The sequence below is a fragment of the Poromitra crassiceps genome (genome assembly GCF_964638095.1).
Source record: "Poromitra crassiceps genome assembly, chromosome: 28".
In the NCBI taxonomy this organism is placed as follows: Eukaryota; Metazoa; Chordata; class Actinopteri; order Beryciformes; family Melamphaidae; genus Poromitra; species Poromitra crassiceps.
The window spans coordinates 9,006,572-9,026,027 of record NC_139651.1 but is presented as its reverse complement, the minus strand read 5'-3'; the positions used below and the strand labels follow the sequence as shown (position 1 = coordinate 9,026,027).

Sequence of the window (19,456 nt, the reverse complement as noted above, 5' to 3'; positions counted from 1 at the left end):
CTCCCCCCCGCCCAGTCCAAATCCAAAAGCACATGGTACATTGATGAAGGTAAAACATGAGCACATGGTGTAACAGTGATGAAGGGAAAACATGACTGAGCACTCATGGGGGACACCATCGACCGTCTTAATAGCAAGCTCCTGTTCATGCAAAGCTATCCGCTAACCTTTAAAAGGGCCCGTGTCGTAGAATAGCACCCCCGGGGGTAGGAGTGTGATTCTCACTGGGTCCACCACCCGTGCGGGAGAAAGTTTTCACTCATAGTACTGTGAGCTCGGTAACAACATGGTAATAGGGGGTAATTGTGTGATAATAATTAGGTAATAATCATGTAATTACCAAAGAACCGGGTAATAGCTGTGGTAGTTTATGTGTAATAACCATGAATCAGGGCTGCAAAATGCTACACTCCCCTTTTAATTTTATGGTAATAATTTTATGGTAATATCTACACTATAGCCCCCCCCCCAGTCCAGCACTTCACCTGAATCTACTTCATAACTTTATTTGCATAGTCCTTTGAAAAACAAAGCACTTTTGCAAAGATGCTTTACAGACAATAAAACAATAATATAATAAATTATGGCCCTACATTAATTTATGTATGTATACTGTAGGTATATGTTTCTGCTGGGAGACAAAGAAGTCCCCATTCTGCATAAGGAGGATGACTACAGTAATATATCAGTGTTGGTTCAAACTGAGGTTAGCAAGCAGCAGTTGCAGGCAGTTATAATGCCCCCAAGCATGGATTCCAGAACAACGTATTGAGTAGGTTGACGCAGTAGCTTGCTATTCAAGACCTTTTCTCACTTCAATCTTCAGACTTTTCATCCCCATTCAGTGTGAGATCCCACCTGCATGGATGTTATGGATGTGGCATGGTTTTTCATCTGAACACAATGGCTTTTAATAATGCTCAGTGCTGGAAAATTACTCACTGCTTCACTCCCGGGCTCACCGTTATGGTTCGAAGGGAACAGAAACAGTCAAAAGATTTGGCATGCTTGTATCAATGCAATTAATGTGGTTGAATTTTGGAACAAATTGCATTGAAAACTGTGCAGAAAAAAATCTTTTACTGGTGATCAGCTCAAAAGTTGAAAAATGTTTGACAACATGTAAGCAAAGTTACATTGTGTCACACTTGCTGAATCAGGCTCATTGAGTTTCTGTGTAATAGGACTCGCAGGCCAAAGCATTGGTAAAAGCCTTTCTTTCTGGTGTGAGGTCTACAGGAAGTGTTGCGATCAGCACATTGTCACACTGTTTTCATATTGTCTGTATTACAGTTGACGGTGTGGGGGGGGGACAAGTTTGATTTATTATTAGCGTCTAAGAGGAAATTCCATCGCGCATGTCATCAGCAATACAGCCTGGTCTGATGCACATCAGATGTGACGAATTTCATGAGTTCCATAATAATCAAATCATATTGTGTCATGCAGTCTATTATTCCATTGGTATTTGAGTGGGATGTAGAGAGTATCAATGAGTGTATTTACATGCACACAGACACAGTATTCTGGATGCTAAATCGTTACCCTGGCTGATATACAGAATAGCTTGTTTTGTTGAGTATCAGTATCATGGCTAATATTGGCATGTCCCCGCTCTCAACCTCGGGTTTCAAAGGATCAAAAATAAGGGTGTTTTCGGGGTTACTGTAAATGGAATATATGCTATTTATATCTGCCGAGCCAAAAATAGAATGCTTCAGTTCCTGAAATAGTGTATGTAGGGTCGATGCATGCGAGCACACTCATTGACTATCTGTATTGAGGAGTGAAGGAGGGAGGAGCCACTCATTTAGTCACATGATGTGCGCAGTTATCACAGCTGCTTGTTCATCCTTTCAAACTGAAATCATTTTCATCTTTCACATGTTGGGTGAGGCTTACTTTTTGTTATTATAATGTTGCTTTGATTTTGGCCATAGTCATCAGGCTTGGATCCAAACTCTGATTTTGTCAATGTGGAAACAGATTTAACAGTTCGAGCTAGCGAGCTAATAACTTTCAATTGGCACAAATTTGCTTAATAAATACATGGAATTAAAGAGAATGCTTAATAATTAGTGTTCCAAGGGGTGCCATTTTTGGCCTATAAAAGAGAAAATTATCAAATAAAGCTGATTTGAAGTCTGGCATCTCACGGAAATTGTGGATTTGATACTGCACCTATGTTGACTTAATAAAGGCACTCGTGATTACTGTACTTTGGGTGCGGTGGGACAAAATCATAGTTCAAAACACCATCAGAAGGTGAAAGGAGGCTGCGCACAGCCAGTTAGAGCATCAAGCATCAATAAGGGATACTGATAAGCTGTAGCTGTGTAGTAAAAATAAATAAATAAATGCTTTTAATTTGAAATGGTAACAAAAAGTGCTCCACAGTTGCAGAAAAGAAAAAAGAGGAAAAGCTGAACTTATTTTTTTAATTGTCTACAATTTTAGAGCACTTTTTTGTACCATGTTAAATTAAAATAACCTTTTTCCTTTGACTATCTCAGCTTCTTGGTGTCCTGTCTTGAGGCTCGATGGCCTACGTGGTGTGGTGTTTTGTAGTCTTGACATCTCTTACTTACAATGATAAATGCAGTCTATGTTGTTACATAGCACGCCGTTACCATACGGCGGTGGTTCATTTACGGTCTCTAACATTCTCTCCCCGCAGTCGGCGAGGACCCCGCCAAGTCGCTCACAGACACGCCCCCCGACTTCAACCAAGCCTCGCCGCCCACCAGGGTGCCGCCGCCGCCCGCCGCCTCGCTGTCCACCGACAGCAAGTTCCACTCGCTGCCGTTCAGCCTCAACCGCAAGACGGGGCCCAATGGAGCCATGAGCCATGGGCCCCTCTCCCTGTCCGTCCAGTCGGTGATGGGGGAGCAGCCCGAGCTCCCGCCGTCGCCCGCCGCCGCCGCCGCCCCTCCCTCGCCGCGGCCCCCCACGCCCCCCCGCGGCCAGCCGGGCCTGGAGGTGGGCTCCCTGGTGGAGGTGAAGGAGAACCCGCCTCTGTGCGGGGTCATCCGCTGGGTGGGCCTGCCCCCCGGGCTACTGGAGCCTTTGGCTGGCCTGGAACTGGTGAGAACGACGCGATCGCAATGAAACCATGACATCATTCCCACTTCCTTAATGTGCATTTTCTGTTCAAACAGGATATTAGGGCGAGACATAATCCACAGAGTGACAATACAGAAATATAAACCAGTTATGGAGTGAAATCATTTGATGGGAGGGGCGAGATTATTCAGAATCTGTGGTTTTATTTGTTTGGAATTCTTATGTAGGCCACCTGGTACTCAATGAGGTTCCATTTTCCATGCAGTAAAAATAATTTGAATGATGTAAAATTATACAAATGTCCAGTAAGTGTATGGTTTGATAGAATGAGCGATAGTAAGACTAGAGTATGGTTTGATAGTTAGAATGAGCGATAGTTAGAATAGAGTATGGTTTGATAGTTAGAATGAGCGATAGTTAGAATAGAGTATGGTTTGATAGTTAGAATGAGCGATAGTTAGAATAGAGTATGGTTTGATAGTTAGAATGAGCGATAGTTATAGAGTATGGTTTGATAGTTAGAATGAGCGATAGTTAGAATAGTTAGAATTAGTTAAAATACAAATGTCCAGTAAGTGTATGGTTTGATAGTTAGAATAGATGAATGATGCCGAGTTGTAGTGGGGCAATAAGTAGAAAATATGTTAACTCATGTTTCTTCATTGATAGTGGCAACACAAAAGAGGACGAGGAGGTGCTGTTCATTGGTATCCAAGATATTGTGCAGACAATTAAACAAATGTTGTGCTGCTGCTTAGGCCATTTAGTGTAATTGCTGGAAAATGCTGGAACGGAGCAATGGCACACGTCATTCCCAGGAGTTTCGTCAGTGGCATCCAAGTTATTGTGAATGACGGACAAACAGACCAATTTCATTATGGGGCTCAATAATTAGTCTTCATAATCTGCACCAAAATATCTGATCAATGATCATGCATTCCTAAATATATCTGTGAACGGCCAATATCAATAAGATCGGTACAACCACATAGGTCCATCCCTAGTGTAAACTGTGTCTGATGTTAGAGTCAGTGTACCAGTCAGTGTATTGTGAAGGGACGGTGAGTACATTAATAAATGAGATTGCCTGGTGTACGCTTGCTTTATGTTTTGTGTCGTTTAGTTTTCTCTGCTGTAAAGCAACATGCACTTGCTTGATGGTGATGTGGTGATGTTGTGATGTGGCCCCGCCCTCCCAGGAAGAAGAGTGCGTCGGCTGCACGGACGGCACCTTCAAGGGCACGCGCTACTTCAGCTGCCCGCCCAAGAAAGCTCTGTTTGTCAAGCTCAAGTGCTGCCGGCCCGACTCCCGCTTCCCCTCGCTGCACCACTCCTCCAACCCCATTGAGCGCTGCAACTCCATCGGTGAGCCGCCTGGGAGGGAGGGAGGGAGGGAGGGAGGGAGGGAGGGAGGGAGGGGAGGGAGGGAGCGGAGCCTGAGAGGGAGGGAGGGAGGGGAGCCTGAGAGGAGGGGAGCCTGGGAGGGAGGGGAGCCTGAGAGGGAGGGAGGGAGGGAGGGGAGCCTGAGAGGAGGGGAGCCTGGGAGGGAGGGAGGGGAGCCTGGGAGGGAGGGGAGCCTGGGAGGGAGGGAGGGAGGGAGGGGAGTCTGAGAGGGAGAGGAGGGGAGCCTGGGAGGGAGGGAGGAGGCCACTCGTCAGTGTCATCGCTGGATGATGCTGTGGTAATACAAAATTGAAGGCCTCTAAATGAGCTGCTGTGCTTTGTGTGTGTGTTCACGCAGCGTTCGGAGGTTACCTGAGCGAGGTGGTGCACGAGAACACGCCTCCCCGCACGGAGAACGACGGCCTGGACGTCATGGTGGGGAAAAAGAAAGGCATCCAGGGCCACTACAACTCCTGCTACCTAGACTCCACCCTCTTCTGGTCAGTACTTAGACTCTGCCCTCTTCTGGTCAGTACTTAGACTCCGCCCTCTTCTGGTCAGTACTTAGACTCCGCCCTCTTCTGGTCACTACTTGATTTTGCCCAGCCACTTTTGATCACATCTCTCAGGGCCAATGTCCGCTCTGCCGTACGGCTTCGGTACTGAAACGCATCTGGTCTGTTTTTGCTAGATCCGCTTGTGTCGGACAAGATAGACCCTTTTCACGGGGGCCATTTTGTGTCGAAAAGCCAGGGTAAACACAGGTGCAAGCAAAACACTAATGAGGGTTTCCAACTTACACTCGTGGAAATTGGAAACCCTAATTAGTGTTTTGCTTCCAGCTGCGCTTACCCTGCCTTTTCGACACAAAATGGTCCCTGTGAAAAGGGTCTATTACATGGGTGAGAGTGTGTGTGTGTGTGGGGTGGGGGTGTGCTGTCACTAGGGTTTGACCAGTATGGTTTTTATTATGGCTATCACCGCTGGATTGAATAATAGCTTATATTTACTGGCTACCAATATTCAATGGCTTTGGTTGACAAAAAATTACGTATTAGAATTGATTAAATTCTTGATTAAATCAATAAATACTGTAAAGTTAAGAAGTGCATCCTATCCTTCATCTGCAGCTGAACATTATTTGCAATTTTTCCTGATATCTGATTATTAATGAAAGGCTAATATCGGCTCAATATATGGGTCAAGTCTGTGACTGTGTGTTCAGGGGGGCTATCTGAAACGGCAAATTCCAGTTGACTTGTGCACATTAGCAAAATAAAGTCATTTTAATATATAATATATAATATTATATATTATAAATATGTGTATCCTCTGCCACCCTCCCCAGTCTTTTCTCCTTCAGCTCTGTCCTGGACACAGTCCTGCTGAGGCCGCGCTTGAAGACTGACGTGGAGTATTACAGAGAGACCCAGGAGCTGCTACGCACAGAGATAGTCAACCCCCTGCGCATGTGAGTGTTACAGAGAGACCCAGGAGCTGTTACGCACAGAGATAGTCAACCCGCTAGAAGAGGCGATATAATCATATAATCTGTCGTCTCTGCCATGCGAAAAGAAAAGCCCACATTTCTGATCGTGAGGAGATGAGAAACATCGATCGGAGCCCACGGAAGTGCGTGCGAGCCTGCGAGGTAATAACGTAGCCTACTAGCCTACTTTTTATGAAAGACTTGGATGTGCAAATAATCGCAACGCCAAACTTTCCAGCAGCAAGCTCCTGAAATGGACCAAGTGATGCTGATAATAGCGCTGCTCTGTTTATTCTCAACAGAAAAACTCTGCCTACCTGCATCCCTCTCTCTCCCCTTAGTCGGAATATTGTCGTTTTCCGAATATGGGCAAAAACCGGAATATTGTGTGCATGTAAACGTAGTCACTGACACATTCAAGATTCAAGATTTTTATTGTCACTCCGTAGTACAAGTATCACGTGTGAAATTCTTGTGCTGTAGGCTCCGTTACAACATAGTGCAAAAAAGAAAAGATATATAAATAAAAAACAAGAGGCAACAAGCAATAAAGCAGTAAGACACGCCACAGACAGTGGCGTGTTCACTGCCCATAGTGCAAATGGCATGAACATACTTTAAACATAATTAAACCTTGATTGATTTTGAAACATTGATTTTGGTTTACGGTTCTCGTCACCTTTTACAGGCATTTGATTTGATCCATACAGGGAGCAAAAGCCTCCTATTCTAGACTACGATGCCAAAGTTTGACAAGCAGTTTAAAAACAAAAACAAAATTTGAATTGAAATCAATCAAAACACAACACAGCCTTGTGGGTTTAAATCTCAAATATTAAACCAACTAGCAAATCAAACTGTTTGAGCCACCGGGGTCAGACTTCTTCACAAAAGGTTTTCTCTGAGCTTTTCAGTCTTTCATCTGGATGTCCACTTTCAAAACTGTCTGACTGAGGCTGGATCACACAACCTCAGGACCTTCATGCAAGCTGTCAAACTCTGTGAGCCGCTCAGTCTTACAAGGTCATGTTATTTCTGTGAGGGCTTTTCAGTCTTCACTTGAGAAGTTGTTCTTCAAAATCCAAGCTTCATCAAATCCAGACAAATCCACCGCATCTGGCTGTCGCTGTTCAAAACGGACTGAGGCTTGAACCCACGACCTCAAAAGTGACTTGAGGTTCAAACCCACCGGGCAGCAATTCAACTCTCTGAGCCACTGGGTTATGCTTTTTGAGACGTGTTTTTCTCAGAGCTTTTCACTTTCCTCCAAACTTTCATGCAGCTGTCAAACTTTGTGAGCCACTTACGTCTTACGAGGTCTGTCAGAGCTTTTCAGTCTTCACTTGAGAAGTTCTTCCAAGCGTTGAGTGAGGCTCGAACCCCAAACCTCCAAGTTGTTGTGGTGTGGCCCATAGGTGTCATTTACACTGGAGACATGTCCCACCACTTTTCAACACAAAGTGACGCTCTTGTGTACTCAGATGTCAAATATGGTCTGACAGAGAAGTCTGCAAAAGCATGTAATTTTTAAATGGAAAATGTGTACTAATGTTTATGTAAGGTAAATTATTATTGTAATAGTCATTATATTGTATTGTATTGTACCATATTATACTATGCTACTGTATGTTACATTGTATTATATTATATTCGATTATTATGATATTGCAGTTTCATCATATATTTGTTATCACTATAACACGAACACTGTCCCTTTTATGATTTTATTTTTATTATTCGTTCTTTCTATTCTTTTTCTTTTTTCTCTCGACTATTATACTGAAATACTATTTCACACAAAAAAGGAATGTTTATATCAACCTAAAAAAACAATAACCCACGACCTTGCTGTGAAGCGACAGTGCTAACCTCTGAGCCACCAAATGTCATGTCTCCCTCTCTGTTTGTCCTCCAGACATGGGTACGTGTGTGCCACTAAAGTGATGAAGCTGAGGAGGATCCTGGAGAAGGTAGAGGCTGCGTCTGGGTTCACCTCTGAAGAGAAAGGTAGGAGAATGACAGGTTTCTGTTAGTCAGTCTGGGTTCACCTCTGAAGAGACAGGTAGGAGAATGACAGGTTTCTGTCAGTCTGGGTTCACCTCTGAAGAGACAGGTAGGAGAAGGACAGGTTTCTGTTAGTCAGTATGGGTTCACCTCTGAAGAGACAGGTAGGAGGACATGTTTCTGTCAGTCTGGGTTCACCTCTGAAGAGACAGGTAGGAGAAGAACAGGTTTCTGTTAGTCAGTCTGGGTTCACCTCTGAAGAGACAGGTAGGAGAAGGACAGGTTTCTGTTAGTCAGTCTGGGTTCACCTCTGAAGAGACAGGTAGGAGGACATGTTTCTGTCAGTCTGGGTTCACCTCTGAAGAGACAGGTAGGAGAAGAACAGGTTTCTGTTAGTCAGTCTGGGTTCACCTCTGAAGAGACAGGTAGGAGGACATGTTTCTGTCAGTCTGGGTTCACCTCTGAAGAGACAGGTAGGAGAAGGACATGTTTCTGTCAGTCTGGGTTCACCTCTGAAGAGACAGGTAGGAGAAGGACATGTTTCTGTCAGTCTGGGTTCACCTCTGAAGAGACAGGTAGGAGAAGGACAGGTTTCTGTTAGTCTGGGTTCACCTCTGAAGAGACAGGTAGGAGAAGGACATGTTTCTGTCAGTCTGGGTTCACCTCTGAAGAGACAGGTAGGAGAAGGACAGGTTTCTGTCAGTCTGGGTTCACCTCTGAAGAGACAGGTAGGAGAAGGACAGGTTTCTGTCAGTCTGGGTTCACCTCTGAAGAGACAGGTAGGAGAAGGACAGGTTTCTGTCAGTCTGGGTTCACCTCTGAAGAGACAGGTAGGAGAAGGACAGGTTTCTGTCAGTCTGGGTTCACCTCTGAAGAGACAGGTAGGAGGACAGGTTTCTGTTAGTCTGGGTTCACCTCTGAAGAGACAGGTAGGAGGACAGGTTTCTGTCAGTCTGGGTTCACCTCTGAAGAGACAGGTAGGAGAAGGACAGGTTTCTGTCAGTCTGGGTTCACCTCTGAAGAGACAGGTAGGAGAAGGACAGGTTTCTGTCAGTCAGTCTGGGTTCACCTCTGAAGAGACAGGTAGGAGAATGACAGGTTTCTGTCAGTCTGGGTTCACCTCTGAAGAGACAGGTAGGAGGACAGGTTTCTGTCAGTCTGGGTTCACCTCTGAAGAGACAGGTAGGAGGACAGGTTTCTGTCAGTCAATCTGGGTTCACCTCTGAAGAGACAGGTAGGAGGAGGACAGGTTTCTGTCAGTCAATCTGGGTTCACCTCTGAAGAGACAGGTAGGAGAAGGACAGGTTTCTGTCAGTTTGGGTTCACCTCTGAAGAGACAGGTAGGAGGAGGACAGGTTTCTGTCAGTCTGGGTTCACCTCTGAAGAGACAGGTAGGAGAAGGACATGTTTCAGTCAGTCTGGGTTCACCTCTGAAGAGACAGGTAGGAGAAGGACAGGTTTCTGTCAGTCTGGGTTCACCTCTGAAGAGACAGGTAGGAGAAGGACAGGTTTCTGTCAGTCAGTCTGGGTTCACCTCTGAAGAGACAGGTAGGAGAAGGACAGGTTTCTGTCAGTCAGTCTGCGTTCACCTCTGAAGAGACAGGTAGGAGAAGGACAGGTTTCTGTCAGTCAGTCTGGGTTCACCTCTGAAGAGACAGGTAGGAGAAGGACAGGTTTCTGTCAGTCAGTCTGGGTTCACCTCTGAAGAGACAGGTAGGAGAAGAACAGGTTTCTGTCAGTCTGGGTTCACCTCTGAAGAGACAGGTAGGAGAAGGACAGGTTTCTGTCAGTCTGGGTTCACCTCTGAAGAGACAGGTAGGAGAAGGACAGGTTTCTGTCAGTCAGTCTGGGTTCACCTCTGAAGAGACAGGTAGGAGAAGGACAGGTTTCTGTCAGTCAGTCTGGGTTCACCTCTGAAGAGACAGGTAGGAGAAGGACAGGTTTCTGTCAGTCAGTCTGGGTTCACCTCTGAAGAGACAGGTAGGAGAAGGACAGGTTTCTGTCAGTCAGTCTGGGTTCACCTCTGAAGAGACAGGTAGGAGAAGGACAGGTTTCTGTCAGTCTGGGTTCACCTCTGAAGAGACAGGTAGGAGAAGGACAGGTTTCTGTCAGTCTGGGTTCACCTCTGAAGAGACAGGTAGGAGAAGGACAGGTTTCTGTCAGTCAGTCTGGGTTCACCTCTGAAGAGACAGGTAGGAGAAGGACAGGTTTCTGTCAGTCTGGGTTCACCTCTGAAGAGACAGGTAGGAGAAGGACAGGTTTCTGTCAGTCAGTCTGGGTTCACCTCTGAAGAGACAGCTAGGAGAAGGACAGGTTTCTGTCAGTCTGGGTTCACCTCTGAAGAGACAGGTAGGAGAAGGACAGGTTTCTGTCAGTCTGGGTTCACCTCTGAAGAGACAGGTAGGAGGACAGGTTTCTGTCAGTCTGGGTTCACCTCTGAAGAGACAGGTAGGAGAAGGACAGGTTTCTGTCAGTCTGGGTTCACCTCTGAAGAGACAGGTAGGAGAAGGACAGGTTTCTGTCAGTCTGGGTTCACCTCTGAAGAGACAGGTAGGATGACAGGTTTCTGTTAGTCAGTCTGGGTTCACCTCTGAAGAGACAGGTAGGAGAAGGACAGGTTTCTGTTAGTCAGTCTGGGTTCACCTCTGAAGAGACAGGTAGGAGAAGGACAGGTTTCTGTCAGTCAGTCTGGGTTCACCTCTGAAGAGACAGGTAGGAGAAGGACAGGTTTCTGTCAGTCAGTCTGGGTTCACCTCTGAAGAGACAGGTAGGAGAAGGACAGGTTTCTGTCAGTCTGGGTTCACCTCTGAAGAGACAGGTAGGAGAAGGACAGGTTTCTGTCAGTCAGTCTGGGTTCACCTCTGAAGAGACAAGTGTTTGCACCAAATTGTTGCAAACACCCACCCCCACCCCCGGTGCCTCTTATTTCACCATGATTGTGGTGCTTGGGCTCATGGCTTAATGGATAAGGTGCTGGCCTACCAATCTGACCACTGGGGTTCGATTATTGGCCAAACAATATTTTATTTTCAATTTTTATAGAACAATAATAATACACAAACAAGACAAATAAACAGGCTCAGACACAGGAAAGAAGAAAAGAAAACATCTTATCATGCATGTGAATTTGACTGTATTTTGCTTTTGTACATTTTTGCATTGCTGTTTTTTGTCGCTTTCTTTGCCAGGTCTCCTTGAAAAAGAGATTCTTGATCTTAATTGGGTCTACCTGGTTAGATCAAGGACATACTGACTTTACATTAAGAGCACAGTTACTTCTTACTAGTGTTTAACATCTCACTTGTTCACTTCTTCTACTCCAGATCCTGAAGAGTTCCTCAACATCCTTTTCCATCACATTCTTAGAGTGGATCCGTTGCTCAAGCTAAGGTTAGTAGGCCAAATGCCATTTGGAAAAAATAAAATCCCTTTGCAGTGTTTCCCCTAGAAAATGTTTCAGGCCTGGGGGGATTTCGAAACGTACCCCAACCGCAACGGTGGGGGCCCTCGCTGGCGACGCTAAACTTTTAGCTAACCTGTTCGCATCTATGTTGGCAATGGCATCCCAAGTATCATCATACTATTATGGGATGCGATGCGAACAGTTTTATTATGGGATGTGCGTTTCCCAGGCAACGACACACGTTGACACGTTTTGGAACAGCGCTGCACGCTGGCACAATGCTCCTAAAAGCAAAATGCTTATTGTTTTGAAGGATTTGGCATCTTCTATTACCGTCAACACCAGTATTGTTGTATTGTAATAATATGCCATAAAGGTTTATTGAAATTTTCGGGAGAGCAGGAAAAAACATTAAAAAAAAAGAAAATCTGTAGAATGGCAGGGGAAACAATGCCCTTTGTATATGATTTGTTCCTAAGGCCACAAAATACATGATCTAGGCTTGGCCCAATTTTTCAACCCGTCATGATGCATATTATAACATTTTGCAGCTGTTTTATAGTATTGTTTAGAAACACTCAGACATGATGGAGATATTACCATTGCTTACTCGGATCAGTTTTGAGGAGGAAAAATAGCATTTTATTTGGTGACCAAAAACAGGCAGAATTGCACATGGACCCTGACTGTTTACATCTGCACTTATAGTGATGTTCTATCTTCACAGTTCCTCTCGGATCCAAATGATACAGATGTCATGGAAATTAGCTCGTAATCTTTCAACCAGTCAAGTGTTTAAAATCAAGCTTGACTGCGGGTTGATCTAAGTGCCTTTGAAGTTCAAAGGAATAATAAAATACTAAATTTCCGGCCTCCAAGCGATATCCGTGGCGAGCTAAAACAAGACCTGGGATTCAGCAAAGAATTTTGCATTTGAACATGGATGCTAACAAATATTGGTCGTGGAAATTACCGTAAAGCTGGGGCATGACAGTCACAGAAAAGGAATGGAATTTGTGGGAAATGTGGAAAAATATGTAGGAGCCTTGTATCGTCCAAACCTTGATCAGTGGCTGCACAATCGTTTTAAATCCTAGGAAAATTCACCGTACCAGATATTCCAAAAATAGGCCTGCAGAAAGTGTTTGTGCTAAATTACAGATATATCTCAGTTAGACAACCCATGTTTTGAACTGAACAAGTTTTCATCAGGTGTTGACTAGTATGTTTTCAGCACTCGACGCGGTCTTGTTCAGCTCAAAAACCTCGTTGGGTTTTGTGTAATGGGTTTTAATGCCATGTTGGCCTAAATTCTACTTTTTTTCTGGTACCAATGATGTGAATAAAATGTAGGATAAACGAACAAAGAACTTGTTGGTGTCATCCAGGTCAGCAGGGCAGAAGGTCCAGGACTGTTACTTTTACCAGATCTTCATGGACAAGAAGGACAAGGTTGGTGTTCCGACCAGCCAGCAGCTCCTAGAGTGGTCCTTCATCAACAGCGACCTGAAGTTTGCAGAGGTGAAATTTACTTTATTTGAACCAGGTTAGCTTAGGTCAGGTTACACCCATTCTGCTAATGATCATGGCTTTAGTTGTCTGACTGCACCTCTCTTGAGCTGTTTTATGGAGTGCTACACAGTCTAGGGGCGAATCATCAGCTAACCGCAATACTGTAGATGCAAAGAGAGATGTTGTTTGGGTATTCTCTTCTTCCCAAATCATAAATTCCAAAGTCACACAATGTTTAGATTGTTTATGAACCAAATCGTAGTAGGCGATTTGAAATACTACTAGTAGAAATGGAAATTAGGGGTGTAACGGTACACAAAAATCACCGTTCGGTACGTACCTCGGTTTTGAAATTACGGTTCCGTTCATTTCCGGTACAGTAAGAGAAGACAATGCACAACATAAAATTGCTTGTTTATTATGAACTTTTGTAAACATCAATAGTTTATATTTTTTAAATGAACACTTTATATGTAGCGCCGTAGCGGTCGCTGATGGTTACGCTGGGGTGCCAGTCAGTCTCAGTCTGACAAAATATATGTTTTAGTGTACAGTACCTCAGAATAGTTGTTGTTGTGCCTCTATCAAGAAGAAATGTAAACATTGGAGAGATGAAACTCAACCAGATCTATCTTTGGACAATTTAATGTTATAAAAATGAGAAGACTCGTGCCTTTTCTTAGTAAAGACCAATATTGTGGATATAATGTTCAAATGAAATGCAGCCTTTTATTGCTGGTGTGTCTTGCTTCTTTGTTGATGACTACAAAAGCCCTCTTGTGTTTTTTTACTGACCACCAGGCTCCCTCCTGCCTTATCATCCAGATGCCCCGCTTTGGCAAGGACTTCAAAATGTTCAACAAGATCTTCCCCTCGCTCGAGTTAGACATCACAGACCTACTTGAAGACAGTGAGTGTGTGTGTCTGCGCGTTTGTGCAGATCAACGGTGATTCTGTGTGACACTGTCACATTTTGTAAATGAAACTCCAGTGAGTTGTCACTGCAACTCAAACGAGATGAAGGAACCAATCCTGCTCCAAACCTTTCAAAGCACTAAACTTCTGTGCGGCAATGAGTGTCAACCAGGAAGGCCTAAACAAAGGCATGTGTTTCTATTCTCCAGCTCCAAGGGAATGTCGAATCTGCGGAGGCCTGGCTCTCTACGAGTGCCGCGAGTGTTATGAGGACGGGGACATCACCGCCGGCAAGATTAAACAGTTCTGTGAAAAGTGCAATACACAGGTAAAAAGACAGAGGGCATTATTGCCGCATCAATAGAACGTGGAACACATTGTAAAGCATGGGCCAGGATCATCCACTTGGTGGCGCCAAATGCCAAGGAATAATACAGCCTCACGGCATCTGTGTTACACAAGAGTGCAGTGAAAGCTTCTACAGTAGTTAGTTGCATTATGGTCCCTTTCAGTTCCTTACTTGCCATTAAACAGTGAATGTATTGAAATATTATAGGCTTTATATATATCTAAATGATGCTGTATAATTTATAGAATATGATATGGCAATATGATTAATCAAATTCACTTAAAAATCAATTTGTATTTCAATGATGTTGTGCTCTTAATTCCCTGAAGTACGTGTGTTTAGACATCTTGTGTTGATCAGAAACAGGCCACAGTCTATAACTGATAACCGCGTGTTGTTGGTATCTGCTCGCTTGATTCAGGTTCACCTCCACCCGAGGAGGAAGGCCCATCGGCACGGCAAACTGTCCGTCCCCAAGGAGCTCCAAGAGGGCGCAGGCCGCGCGGGCAGCTTCCCCCGCCAGAGGATGGAGCTGTTTGCTGTGCTCTGCATCGAGACCAGTCACTACGTGGCCTTCGTCAAGTATGGCGCCGCAGACTCCGCCTGGCTCTTCTTTGACAGCATGGCCGACCGCGATGGTATGTGTGCAGGCTCTTTTAAAGGCTTCTTTACATTCGGCTGTGGGAGAAAAGCAATCGGTTATCAGGCAAACAATATTTCTTTTGAATTGCCAAGTACAATAAATATACAGGAATTTGACTTTGACAAGTTTGTACACACATGGTACACGGATCACAACCTCACATGCAGTGTAACGGCACAGTGCCAGAAACCAACAAAGAATAGACTATAAATATGAATCTCTGTACAGAGTACATTTAGTCTACACTACACACTGCAATTTGTGCATCCTAAGTCACACTTTGAGCCAAAGGTATATAATGGTTTGTCATATTATAAAACCTGGGGATATATTGTGAATATACAACGCGAAAGCAACTGTACTTTACAATGAAGTTAAGTTTTAATCTGACGTTGGTATAAAAGCATTTGCAAATGTGTTTGATGCACATATCCACAAAAGCCAGATAAGACAATCAAATGATTGCTGGATTATTTGTTTATTATTTTTTTAATAACAGGAAAGTGGGGGTGGAAAGTTGTGCATACCTGCCGTTGACAACTTATGTGATGCCATCTAATTTGACTTGATGCGAGAAACCCCACCCATCTAGTATTCCAAACGCAAAGAATCAATAGACCTTTTTCACGGGGGCCATTTTGTGTCGAAAAGGCAGGGTAAACACAGGTGCAAGCAAAACACTAATGAGGGTTTCCCAACTTCCATGAGTGGAATTTGGAAACCCTCATTAGTGTGTTGCTTGCACCTGTGTTTACCCTGCCTTTTCGACACAAAATGGCCCCCGTGAAAAAGGTCTATTTTGACTACAACTTCACCTAGGCCTGGCTCTAACAATAGATTGTGTTGGTTCTAATGAGTGTGTGTGTATGTGTGTGTGCGCGCGCGTGCGTGCGTCCGTGCGTGTGTCTCTACAGGGGGGCAGAATGGCTTCAACATCCCCCAGGTGTCTCCCTGTCCGGAGGTGGGCGCCTACCTGAAAATGACCCCTGAGGAGCTGCACGCTCTGGATCCCAAGAGCATCCAGGGCCAGGCCCGACGGCTGCTGTGCGACGCCTACATGTGCATGTACCAGAGCCCGACCATGAGCCTGTACAAGTAGCACCCCTCATCCTTGACCCACCACCACCACCCTTCTACCCCTCTACCCCCGGCTCAGCCACCCACCTACCCCACTTCCAGGGGGGGGGGCAGGAGATTCCCACAAAGACCAAAAAAAAGAAAAGACAGAAAAAAGACTGCCAGCCACCCAGGGGTGCAGTCCAGAGTTAACCCTCTCCACCACCCCCCACACCTCTCCTCGACGCCTGCCCGCGTCGAGAGACACACGAGAGGAGGAGGAGGAGGAGAAGCCTATTTGCACTGTGCATTAGTTGAAGTGTTGTGTTCTTCACTCACGCAGTCCTCTCTGTAGCTTCCTTGTGCCTCACAGCTGAGCGTCGGTGGGCCGACGATGAAGCGAAGACGGGCCAGATATGAAGATTCACTCCCCCATCGAGGGGGGGGGGTGGGAGAAGACAGGCGGGGAGGGCGTTGTTGTTCGCTCCTCGCCTCGTCTCAGTCGACCAAACACGCGCAACGAAAACAAGACGAGCCGACGGGAGGACCGAGGCCACCTCATTTACCTTCAGGAAGGGGGGAGTCCTGCTTTTCTTAATCAGTGTAAAAGTCGGGAGCTTTCCATAACGCCACGTTTTAGGAAGTAACGCAGTGCGCCGCAAAACCCTCATCCAACCTGTGTGTGTGTGCTGTTCTAAAAGCTTGTGTAAAAATCTATTGGTAGCATAGGATTCATACCCTGCCCCCGTCCGGCAGAGTCCGGCGAAGGGTTCTCCACCGTGTGTACCATCATCGACAGTATAGATGTCAACCTACTTACTGTACAATTGCAGCAGATTCTGCTTGTAGTGAACCGGTTTTGCGTATTTCCTCCCCCAATCACGCTGCGTCAATGTCTTTTTACAAGGAGTCGTATGAAAACGCGCACCGTGTGGACAGATGTAGCCATTGCAGAAGTCTCACTTTAGGACCGCATGCGTGCCGAACTAATGCTGCACTTTAGCTCCGTCCCCGAAAATAGAACAGTTCTCTTCCTTCTCCCATTAGAAGTCATAAGGAGTGCTCTGCTATTCTGTTGGTTGGGGAAATAGCCTTTTGTGATCAAGAATAGCAATTACTGGATAGCCTTTCAAGACAGATTGGTCTCCAGGATGACTGCAGAATAGATGCAGCAGGAGAAACGCATGAAGGGGGGCTTCTACAATGGCTACTGCTGTAAAGCTGGTTGTTTCCTTACCCCCGCTAGCCGGGCGCTTCTTTCTCATACTGAGCATTAGCGCCCGGGGACCCACTGAGCCATTTCCCCATATAGAGCAGCGTTCCGCTCTCTCTCTCTCTCTACGTCTTAAAAGATGACTTACCTGAGCCAGAAACTTGGAAGTGAAGATCCTATCCGATGCACAGAATCAGAATCGCTTTTATTGCCACAGTATGCAAGTTACATACGAGGAATTTGTCTTAGTGTCTGTATGCAGCGTAGTGGTTACATTAATATACAGGGATAAGAAGTAGGAAGATAACTAACGGCAATCGCAAGGTTGCAAGTGCAATCAAATCGAATCAAATCGAGTCAATATATACAATATGTACATGAGTGGTGAAGTGTTCTGTGGATGATAAATATGAATTTAGGTTGGATTTACATGAGATTTACAGACTGAGTTAAATAGATGTTAAATAGGCAGTGGATTTACATGAATTTACAGTCAGAGTTAGATAAGAGTTTACATTGAATGTACATGAAATTTACAGGCATCCTCCTCTAGATAGCAACAGAGGACGGCGCTCCCAACTTGTTGCATAAAATCCACTTTTATGTCTTTGATATCAAAAAGTCCTTGATGCAATACCATTCAGGACGTGTGGGGGGCAGCAGTGTCAACACAGTGCGTCTCTGTCCGTACTGCGTAAAATATTATTTACTCGGGTAAGTCATCTTTTAAGACGTAGCCGCGAGAGCGCAACGCTGGTCTTATGGGGAATGCTAAGTGGTGTGTCCCCGGGCACTAATGCTCAGTATGAGCGAGAAGCGCCCGGCTAGCGGGGTAAGTTGTTTCCGAGTTCTCCGTGCATTCATAGGGTCGATGAGATGAAATACTGGATAAGCCCGGCAAATGGGTTTATTTTTTATTTTTTGTTAAATTAACAGTTTGATGTGAAGAATTTCAAACAATGCAATGCTCTTTTATTTTTTGAAGTCTTTTTGACTTGGCGTGTTGAGAACTAAATCTAAATTATATATTTTATGTTTACGGTGTCCTTCTCAGAAGCTGTTGCTCCGCCCATCATGGCAGGCCTGATGACCTTTTGGGGTCGAGAGGAGAATCTTTTGCTCTCGCGGGCCTTTCATGGACACGTGACAACGCCATGTTTCCGACCATACATCCGATAACTTAAAAGATTTGTGATCAAAATACTATTTATTATATTCTAATCATATATTTACAAGCTCATATTTCCCTTTTTAAGACGAACGAAAGAGGGGGGTAGATTATAAGCTTTGGGTACTCCCTGTCCTCTTTCACTGTATATTGAAGTGAGTTATCGTAGTTTACGCTGTCCCATTTGGAACTACTGAACGTTAACAATAGTGGCACGTGGAGCTGTGTATTGTTGACTACGGAGGGCGAATGAGGAGGGACAAGGCCCGGTAACCTTGGGGCCTCATATATAAAAACAAAAACACGATATAAAAACTTCCCCCCGTGATTCCATTGTATGACGTTTTTGAAGAATACCGTGTGAGCGGAAGAATGAACTGTGGTATTTATGGATGACGAGTCGTGGATTCGGTTTTGATACATCACAGAAAATCGGCTCAAATTAATGTAAGCCTTTTCTCTCTCTCTCTCTCTCTCTCTCTCTAAATCACAACTTTCCAGTGGATTTGGTTGTGAGCACAAACTTGTTGTGTACTAAAGAGTCTTTTATAAATGAGGTCCCAGATGATGACAAACTCCCAGTTTAGCTTTGTGATCGTGTCCCCTCTCACAGGGATTACTGACAGGGGGCCTTTCTCTGTGAACTTTTTCTGCGCTGCTGAGGTTTTAACGCTTGTTGTCACTGACCGGAGGGGGACGTCCTCCGCCAGAGAAACGCCCGAGTCTCCGGACAGAAGATGGGACTTGGGACTTTTTGTTGCATCTGTACAGTATATACATATGTGACGACGGACGGAAGTTAATGTCAGTGATGTTCCTGTGTAAATGTTAACGAAATAAACCCCATTTTGAAGGGTACAAAGCGTGCTGTGATTCAAGTTGAAACGTGTGGGCATGCCTGTGTTTGAGAAAGTTGGCAGTGTTTGTGCCTGACGCTCCTCAAAGGAACTCGCTAAAGCTAGCAGTGACCACAAGGTTGAGTGTGTGACCTCATCTGTTGCAGGTGTGGGTCAGTCTTTCAGATTCAAACATTTCAAATGGAATTAACACATGGCTATAGGTTCAGTCCGGACATGATGGTACAGCTCCTGCAATCATGGGCAGATTTAGCGGGGGGTTGGGGCCAGGCCCCCCAGTGGTAAAAAAAATATATAATTATTTTATTATTCAGAGACTAATAGTTGTAATTATTGTGCAATAATAATTCCTCTAAATCTGGCTTCAAACTAGCCTGGTAAACCAGGCGGTCACGTGAACT

At 44.9% G+C, this 19,456-nt stretch overlaps 1 protein-coding gene across 2 annotated transcripts in view; it reads left to right on the top strand.

Annotated features, from left to right (window-relative positions):
- Positions 1 to 19,035, top strand: part of cyld (cylindromatosis (turban tumor syndrome)) — a 32,122-nt gene extending 13,087 nt beyond the window's left edge. For both annotated transcript variants that reach the window (XM_083662082.1, XM_083662083.1), the window contains 11 exons: positions 2,678 to 3,084; positions 4,263 to 4,428; positions 4,805 to 4,946; positions 5,795 to 5,917; positions 7,851 to 7,942; positions 11,263 to 11,329; positions 12,731 to 12,863; positions 13,656 to 13,764; positions 13,979 to 14,097; positions 14,540 to 14,756; positions 15,676 to 19,035. In XM_083662082.1, coding sequence (XP_083518208.1) covers positions 2,678 to 3,084; positions 4,263 to 4,428; positions 4,805 to 4,946; positions 5,795 to 5,917; positions 7,851 to 7,942; positions 11,263 to 11,329; positions 12,731 to 12,863; positions 13,656 to 13,764; positions 13,979 to 14,097; positions 14,540 to 14,756; positions 15,676 to 15,860 — 1,760 coding nt within the window. In that variant the 3' untranslated portion in view covers positions 15,861 to 19,035. The remainder of the gene's footprint in view (positions 1 to 2,677; positions 3,085 to 4,262; positions 4,429 to 4,804; positions 4,947 to 5,794; positions 5,918 to 7,850; positions 7,943 to 11,262; positions 11,330 to 12,730; positions 12,864 to 13,655; positions 13,765 to 13,978; positions 14,098 to 14,539; positions 14,757 to 15,675) is intronic.
- The last annotated feature ends 421 nt before the right edge of the window (positions 19,036 to 19,456 follow it).